The 8,920-nt window shown below is 36.1% G+C and overlaps 1 protein-coding gene across 2 annotated transcripts; it reads right to left on the bottom strand.

Moving 5' to 3' along the window:
• Positions 1–722: 722 nt before the first annotated feature.
• On the bottom strand, positions 723–8,311 carry OLFML1 (olfactomedin like 1). 2 transcript variants are annotated; one of them, XM_065839608.2, is made up of 3 exons: positions 7,910–8,311; positions 5,701–5,989; positions 723–2,591 (listed from the first exon to the last, which is right to left on the bottom strand). In XM_065839608.2, the coding sequence occupies exons 1-3, from the start codon at positions 8,033–8,035 to the stop codon at positions 1,813–1,815; spliced, it is 1,194 nt and encodes a 397-aa protein (XP_065695680.1). In that variant the 5' UTR covers positions 8,036–8,311; the 3' UTR covers positions 723–1,812. The 2 variants fall into 2 exon arrangements, with proteins under 2 accessions (XP_065695680.1, XP_065695681.1); XM_065839609.2 differs by having other exon boundaries at positions 5,701–5,799; positions 7,910–7,989.
• Positions 8,312–8,920: the final 609 nt, after the last annotated feature.

Here is an 8,920-nt window from a genome sequence, read left to right as displayed (position 1 = left end):
ATTACACGTTCTTTTGCAGTAGAAGATGTTAAAGCATTCCAAAGTGGCTAATACTCTTTTGTATTTTTGTGTTTGTAAAATTATGAACAGATGAGAAAAAAAAAAGGCCAAATAGTTGGATGTGCCTTTGACCCATGGTCACACAGTCAATCAGTGCCAGCTCACTTTACTTGCAGTGTGAGGGTGTCTTTAGTTGTGCTTCTTATGGCTTCCGTAACACTGAAGTGATGCTATTGTTAAGGCTGCTTAGAATGATACAGTTTATTTTGTTAAAATCAGAGTAGTGGTGTTCAACTCAAGCAGTCCATACGCTCTTGGTTGTATTCTGGAACTCCTTTTCAGAATCACTCTCTGACGTTTGGCTGTTCTGTTGAAGCTATTTTTAAACCAAACAACAGCTCTTTCAGTGTAAAGAACAAAATGGTCTTTCTGTAGAAACAGCTGTGGATTGCTTTTCAAGCACTTTGTGTGTGTGTGTGTGTGTTATTAAACAAAAATGCAGCAGTCACTGAAATAAAAAAACTACAGCCAATACCTGTATTTTACAAGTAAAATCTAGGGCTTGGTGTTGTGTTGTTTGGTGGTTTTTTTTTTGTTTTTTTTTTTTTTTTTGTTTTTTTGTTTGTTTGTTTGTTTGTTTTTGTTTTGGTTTTTTTGGTGAATTTTGGTTGGTTGGTTTTTGGGGTTTTTTTGTGTGGTGTTTTTTTTTGTGTGTGTGGGGGGTGGGGGGGGTATATTTTGTCTTTGGTTTGGTTTGGTTCGGTTTGATTTTGTTTTTTTTAAATATTCTTTTTGACACAAAAAATGTATTTGGATTTACCTGGAGTTCATCCATCACTCACAAACCCAGGACTTGTGTTGCACTACTCTGCTCATCAGGTATTTTGCTGGAGTCAGAGGTTAGGATGAGAAAGATTCCACTATGAGCAATGGAAGTGATTTGAAAATGCCTCACAACTAGATGCTGAAAGAGCACTGGTAAGAAAGGAAACAATGAAAGAGTGATATGTAAAACATTTTAAAATAGTGTATGATGCAGAACAGATAATCTAGGAACATTCCTTCTGACACACAAGAAGTGATACACTGAAAAACATTGAAAGGTGGCAAATTAAAGCTGATAAAAGTGGATATTTAGCTGTAGCTAATGTATTATCAGGATCGAAAGTGAATTGTACAGCTATATGGATAACAAAAATGTGGAAATTTCATGGAAATAGACTAGAAGTTCAATGAGTAGGAATAGCCTTGATGTAATGTACACAAACTACATGTTAAAAATAAACCATGAGGATATATATTCTTATGCTTTGTGATATGATAAACCTCTCCTGTTAAATTTTTATAGATAGTTTCTCTGGAAGTATGTGATTTTATAGTGCTCGCAAGAAGGCTTCCTACAGTGAGTTCAGCATAGCAAAGGTTGTCGGATACTGTGTACTGGACAGGAAGGACATATTATTTGATTTGCATGGCACTGAAGCAGGATACATGGTTTTGATAGGCAGAGAACATGTCAGAGATGGATTATTGTTTTTTTTTAATTAACCTTAGTCTTTAAGAATAATTTACATGTGTGTGTGTGAGTTGTACGTGGGTGGTATTTAGTCATCATGTAATCCATATTAATGGAGTCTTTACATATTCTTAATTGGACATTAGTTTGAGATCACTGGGGTATGTAAGCCTAAATTTATGTAAAATAGATTAAAGTTGTAACAGATGGGAATAATGTAATTTTAATACACTTTAATGACTATGTTGACATGGGACTGGTAGCTTTTAAGTGTGTTTGAAAATTTGATAATGATTTCAAACTTTTTGCTGTGTGTGAAGCTTGTAAATGATCTGGGATCCATCACCCCAAGCAAAGAGCTGCATTTCTTTAGGATTGTAATGTATAGTGGAATGGCTACCCTGGCGTTTTGGAAAATGCAATACTGGGATTTCCTGAGTATTTACAGCATTCAGAATGTCATAAACGCATCGTATGCGAGAGGTGCCTCCACTAGGAGAGTTATAGACAACATAGAGTGTGCTGCATGCCATGAAAGCTGCTTCAGCGTCCTTGCTGCTGCATGATGTGTCCCAAGTGTGCTCTACTGCCATGGTTATGTGGTTAATTTTAGTAATTACAATGTTCCCTCCAGTGTCTGGCTCTGCATGGATTGCCCAGAGCCCTTGCTCATCAATGGCAAGATCTATTTTTGTAGAGGGAGAAAGCTGATAGGCAGGAATCCTTCCAGCCCCTGGCAGTAGCATTTGATCAGTTATATTTCTTTTCTGGATATTGAATTTAATTATTTCATTTAAGGAGCCATATCTGTGATAGAACAGGAAACCCTGGTATATTATATGGCCAGTTCCTTCCCAGGGAAATGGCAAAGTGACTCTGCGAGCTCTCAGTGTATGATTGCTTTCTGTGAATGTCATGATATTTGCAAATTCCCAAATGACATTATTTACAGCACCATTCAATAAATAAATCTTGGTATGCTTTTTGCCAGGATCTTTCATCCAAGAGCCATGCTTATCTCCAGTCTTCTTAACGATCTTTAGGGACTTAATACCTGCAAGCACGTGGTCACAACCTGCAAGGAAACGCCCAAAGGCAAAAAAAAAAAAAAAAAAGATGAATTTTCTAGTTTCCTTTCTTTGAATTACTTAGTTTCCTTTTAATTGAACTATAAGGCCAGGTCAATATATTGGCAAGGGTCTTGGCAGTGCAGCTTTGGTATGTAGTGTTGAAGCTAATTTAATAAAATATATCCAATATCTCCTGCTAAGGAAGCTGCGTATTTTCAGCTACACATAGTGTGTTTTCTGTTCAATTAGACCAGTGCTGTCCAACAGTGATTCTGTTTGTGTACCTGAGAGGAGACCAAGAGCACTTAGTGATTCTCTGATTATTCTTGTCAGTTCTTTTACAAGGCTGTAATTTATACTTCAGAGAAGTGACTTTTGTTTTAGATCAACACAGTCAAATAATTAAACTTATTTCTTATTGAAGGCGTATAAATTAAAATAAAATTTCCTGATACATATTGTGGGCAGTATTTTTGTTTCAGGAATTCTCTTATCATCTATTAGCCACTTACTTTGCATTTATAATAAAGACAAATAAAAATAGATCATCAAACCAAAAAGCCAAAACACTGGGTTATCTTCCCATTCCCCTTTCTAACACCTGCAGCACAAAGGAACTAGAACAAATATATAAGATCACAAAATCGGGAATGCCCATACATTAAGGTGGTCTTTAAATGAACTGGTATGATGTCTGTGTTATCAATTCTTATGCTAGAAGCATGGCTGGTAGAACTAGATAATAATTTACCTCGCTATAGGGATAAAATTGGTACCAGCAGAAAGCCATAGTTTTGGCTTAATTACATTTCGTGTGCACTTTGCACACATTTTTAAGACCAAAAAGCACCAAGCCTGTGGAGACTCAGGCATTTAGACTCTTAAGATCTCTATCAAGGACCATTCTTTCCAGAAGAAACTCTACTGCAAAGCATATTAACAAACGTGTTTACCAAACACACTCATAAATTACAAGATATGCTATTTGAAGTTTAAAGAATTGCCATAAAGAAGTGCAACCATTTTAGTAAACAGAACAGAGCCCTAAGGCAGGAAATTCTGCCAACAGCTGAAATGGAGAAAGCAAAACCAGTCTTCCTACTTGGCCTGAAATGAACCTATTGAAGGCTGTGGCAAGATGCCAGTTGGCTGTAGAAAACAACCTTTATGTCATTTGTGTGTGCTGATACCCTCTATCCAAAGCATTTGGGTATTGCTGCTACAGCATGGATTTTTTTCTTGGAAGTCCTCACTCTGGGTGCACCTTTCCTGAGCAAGCCCAAATAGCTTTCTGAAAACTAGCATTTGTTGATTAGATAGATTCTAAAAACTTAAAACTGTTGCATCAAAATACATAGCCAGCTTTAGCAACATCTTCCTCTGCAGGAGAAATAACCAGATTACTATCTGAAGTCTGTAAATAGTGTCTCTCTTCTTCAGAAGATTTTTATTCCTCCTCGGCTTTTATGACAGCTTAGAGGAAAACTGAGGGGCTGAAACATTCACAGTGAGCAACAAGTTTACCGAATTTTTCTGCACTCTGCACAATGATACCTTCAAAGCCCAGTTTCTTATCATACCTCAAAATGTGCAGAAGATAATTTCCCTTTTCCCTTCTGAAGCAGGATGAGATATCGACTACTGCGTATAAAAACAGTGATTCTACGTGGTGGTTGTTTTCAAGTCCGTGTGAACCGAAGCCAAAATCAATAACAAAGTTGGACTTGAAAAAACATCTTTTGCTAGAGTTTTGAAGTGACTCAACTAGAGTTGAGGGTCTTGCCAGCTACTTAGAAATTTCTAAGTGCTGTAAAATCTACAAAGGGATTAGTTTTGCCATTGACTTCAATGGGACAAGCATCTGACTAGTAGTGACAAAAGTAAAGTTGCTGTGAACTGCTGCAATAAAATTGGAAGTACTAATTTCCAACAAGGGAAAATGGAAAGTATTTTTTTCCTCTCTGAAACTCTCAGAAAGATATAATATTCAAAATGTCCTTATCACAGGCAGTTAAAAAATACACATTTTTTAAATGACTCTCAAAAAATGCCTCATGTTAAAAAAAATCAATATATGGAAAACAGAAATCTGATATTCAGAGCACACAATTGTGATGTAGGATTAGAGGTTAGACACAGAAAAGGTGATTGCTCGCTTACCATCTGCTTTAATGCTCTTTTGCAGGAAAAGTTAAAGGAAAAAATTGTAAACTTATTTGTAAAATTAAATCAGTCTAATTCCATTGAAGTTAGAACTATGTAATTGATCATGTTATAGATCTTTCACCTGGCTTTTTAAAAATTGGCAGTTTATATTTCTTATTGGATATTTTTCATTTCTTACTACTTTTGGATGAAAATAAACCAGAGTACTTCAAATATGTCTACAATACATAATTTACATCTATAACTCAACTTTCCTCAGTTAAGCAGACTTATAAAACTTAATTTGTTTTAAAGAAGTGTACACTGTATATATATATTCTTCATAGAAAGTACCTTAACACTTAATTTTCAAATCAAAACTGAAGTTTGCTTGCAGCTGAGCCAGTGTGTTCTCTTGCTAAAGGACATGGAGGGGAGAGAAAAAGGAGGAGTAACAGAGGAGGATGGTAAAACGGACACAAATTGTAGAAGTGAATTAAGTCGTCTTATTAACTTGTGAGTTCCCTTTTGAGTTGAGGTTTTGACCCCTGCCCACTCCAAAAAACAAGGACTACTATTAATTTCTTGGTATAACTGCAATACTCAGAAATGCACTGGCATTTTTTCTGGGACTTTGCAAGTTCATACTTTTAGAGGCTTTTTACATTACTTTATGATAAAAAGCAGCTTCCAAATAATCAATTTGATATGCAGTAGAGTATCTGCAAAATAGATGTTTGAATTGTACTAAACTTACTTTCTTCTCTCCCTCTCCCATATATGTGTGTATATATATATATATATGTATATATATATTTAAGTCTACTATTTGCACAGCCAAACCCCCATGGAATTGCCTGTGGTATTCACATAACTTGTGAAAATCTGTTATCCCTATATCAGCATGCATGCATTGGCTAGGGGACCGGCTCATTCACATCAAAGTCCTGAAAAAGAAACTGTTCTTACTTGCATTAAGCATGAGTTTAAGTTTCTTTTTTTCTTCTGCTTCTTCAAATAGCTGCTGTTTCACCAGGTCTTCATGTACTTCTATGCATGTATGAGAATCTGTGACAGATCCAAAATAGTCAATGTCCCTTTGTGCTCGTTCAATTCTTGTTAGCAAATTCTCTACTTCACTTTTAACCTCAGCCTTATAATTGTTCAGTCCTGCCAGGCGCAACAGTACCATCTTTGAAAAGTCTCGGAATTCTTCCACGTAATCCAGTATGTCTTGGTTGCATTTTTCCAGCCTCTTCTTCAGTCAGAACACAGGAAGAAAATACATGGATATACGTCTATATTCTGTATAGATTACAACCTCATTCATGTTTACTTTAAAAATCGTGCTGTTGTCTCTGGTCCCACTGCCCCCCATCTATTTCAAATTGATGGTCTCTTGCTGTATATCTATGTGAAGAGGACGTATTAGACTGGCATTAGCATTCACAGTTCTAGACAAAAATAGACTTTTTTTTTCTTGATCTGGTTACTGACAACCAGATACTTCATTTTACTGCCTGAAGGGGGAAAGTGCTCTGGTGGAAACAGCTGGTGATACTTAAGGGCACACGATCTCTGATTATTTGCTTTCCAGAAACTTTTGTGAACTCCTCCTGTAGGACCACTGGTCTCAAAAAGTTTTCTACAGGAAGCCTACAAATGTGAACATTTTGCATAAACACACCTCTTCTGACCAAGACAATATCTACTGTGGCTATTTTTCATCCATTTAAAATGGAAAACAGAAATGCTGATGTTTCTGTTTGAGGAGTTTTGTTGGTTTTGGTTTGTTTGGTTTTTTGTTTTCCAAATTGTTGGCTGTATTTAGAAAAGAATACAGATATTTATTTATAACTGTCTTCAAATTATAAACATTGTTAAAGGTGAGGAAAGTGATTTCTCTGCTGTAATGCAGCTGCTTCTGTAAATATCGTAGGTGGCCTGAAAATAGAAGCTCAACTACCACTTTGGGAAATGGAGCCAATATTTGAGCCTAAGTACACAATCACAGTAGGTCTGACTGCCAGACTGGGTGTTCTGAGTCAGTGCTTTATGCACAGATTTCAAGTATTTTGTTCTACGGTGGTGTTTGTCTGAGTTTACTGGATGATGAGTACAGTATGCATATGTTCCTTGTAAACTTGGTGATGGTGGGTTTTTGTTTGTTTTGTGAGGTGTGGTCTTGGTGTGGATCTCCTCCGTCCCCCATTTACACGTGACCATAAGCCTCCAGGAAGCTGTTGAAGTACTCTCTGCAAAAAATTTCTTTTAAATGTTTTCAAGTGTGGCACTAAATGCCACAGGTGGACTTGCATAGTTTTTAACATGTGCCAAATTAATGGAAATTATTATGTGAAGTTATTCCTATAGTGATTAATAAAATTTAAATCTCAGTCTACACAACGGGAACAGAATACCAGGCTAATTCCTTAGTTCTTTCTGTGTTGTATAGTTAAGACCAGTGAAACCTTTGTACCAAAAGGGAATGTGAGATCAGGCAAGTTAAAGCTTCTCTAAAGTCTGCCAATGCAAGCCAGGAGGCAAGGACATGTTAATGATTTAAGATAAACTATCTATGATTACAGCATGCCAATACTGAAAAGGTATTTTGCAATACTGGTAGTTTTTCACTGCAGAAAAAGCAGCATGTACTGGTGCTTTTATATTATTAATTGAAAGCTCTAAGGGGATTATTTCAACTCCCAGTTAAAGTGCAGATACCCTGCTAGTTTACACAAATGTGTCTTAAACTGCCCTTCCAGGTAGGTTCATCTGTACATAGAAAAAATACCTGTTAAATTTTTATCTCCTTGTTAATACTTGGCAGCCCTTCTACTGGTGAAAATATTCTGTTTCCTAGGATTGACTGTGACAGTACTGTAAACATTGCATATTTAGCTAAATTTATGTCATAAAAAATTTCAAGTGATAATAGAACAAAAATATAACATTCTGAAATTATATGCTGTAATATATAATGATGTGATAATTAGGAATCACTGTAGTTAAAAGTTTAGCTACAATTTTACTTATTTATTTGAAAAAGCTGGAAATTTGTCTTCCTGACATTGTTTAGCATGCAAACTGTTCTGTGTTCACACCCAGAGAACAACATTCATACATTTTCACACCCCTTTGCAGTCAGGCAGTACAGACTGGGACAGACAGCACATACCTCTAGAGACAGGAGACGCCGGTCAATGTAGTTCATCAGTGCTGCATCTTGCATCATATATTGTGCTGCTCCCATGATGCTTGCGAGTAAAGGAACTAATAAAAATTGGAGTTGCAAGACTACCATTGTTCCATAAAATTTTGAAGCAAAAAAGTAGTGAATTAATCGTGTGCGTGTGTGTGAAAGGCGATCCCAAACACTACTGCTAGTTCAGGTTTAAATGAAATTTAATAGTTGTCTGGTGCTGTGATGTGAAAAAAACTACTAAAAAGTTTATAAAACTGTGGCTGCAAGCATTAGAAAGACTTAAAATGGCTGTTGCAGCTTATCATTAAAAAAATAAAGTTTTGGAAGAGGGACTGGATGTGTTTATTTCTAGAAGCCAGATGACTGCTTTCCCATTTGTGATCCTCTGATCAGTCCCAGATGTTCAGTACTGAGTCACATAAAGCCTGTAGGCCAAATTTTATTTAGTACAAATAAAAATACTTTATTTTGCCTTTTTTCTCCTCCCATCTCCTTTCCCATGTGACCAGTGTGTACTTGGTACAAGCCAGCATAGATGGAAAGTCAGTAGAGCACTGGTTATTTTTTCACAGGAAGATCCAACGCGTAATGGTCTGTAGCTATTTCAATAACTACAGTTGTTACTGTAAAACAGTCTAAAGCAATTGTTTTCACTTCCAGTATTCAACCTATCTACAGTAGGACTGAAAATCATAGATAAAGTTATTTTAAAAAAATAATCTTCTTCCTTCCCCTCTTCTCTTGCCAGTACTTTCCTAGCTATTAGTAAAATCAATATCCTTGACACAGTTCCGTGTCGATTTAATGGAGGCCTTGATAGGTCTCTTCTTTCAGAATACTAATTCTACTTAAGATAACTTGAAAATTAATTATAATTAACTTACATGAGTCTGTTGCATTTGAGGCAATTTTTATTTATTATTTTTCATCATTTCCATGAGTGAATGCCATGTCTGGGAATATACGTGGCTGTGCTAACATTGC

The sequence above is a fragment of the Patagioenas fasciata genome, chromosome 5, assembly GCF_037038585.1.
Source record: "Patagioenas fasciata isolate bPatFas1 chromosome 5, bPatFas1.hap1, whole genome shotgun sequence".
NCBI classification, from domain to species: Eukaryota; Metazoa; Chordata; class Aves; order Columbiformes; family Columbidae; genus Patagioenas; species Patagioenas fasciata.
This window is presented reverse-complemented; position numbering and strand designations above follow the sequence as displayed.

What these genes read in the sequence shown, in the direction of transcription:
- OLFML1 (XM_065839608.2), bottom strand. Translation starts at nt 8,035, where the DNA reads ATGGTAGTCTTGCAACTCCAATTTTTATTAGTTCCTTTACTCGCAAGC. An exon ending in GGCGTCTCCTGTCTCTAGAG is followed by an intron (nt 5,990 to 7,909) that starts GTATGTGCTGTC and finishes TTCTGACTGAAG; the next exon opens with AAGAGGCTGGAAAAATGCAA. An exon ending in TAAACTCATGCTTAATGCAA is followed by an intron (nt 2,592 to 5,700) that starts GTAAGAACAGTT and finishes GTTTCCTTGCAG; the next exon opens with GTTGTGACCACGTGCTTGCA.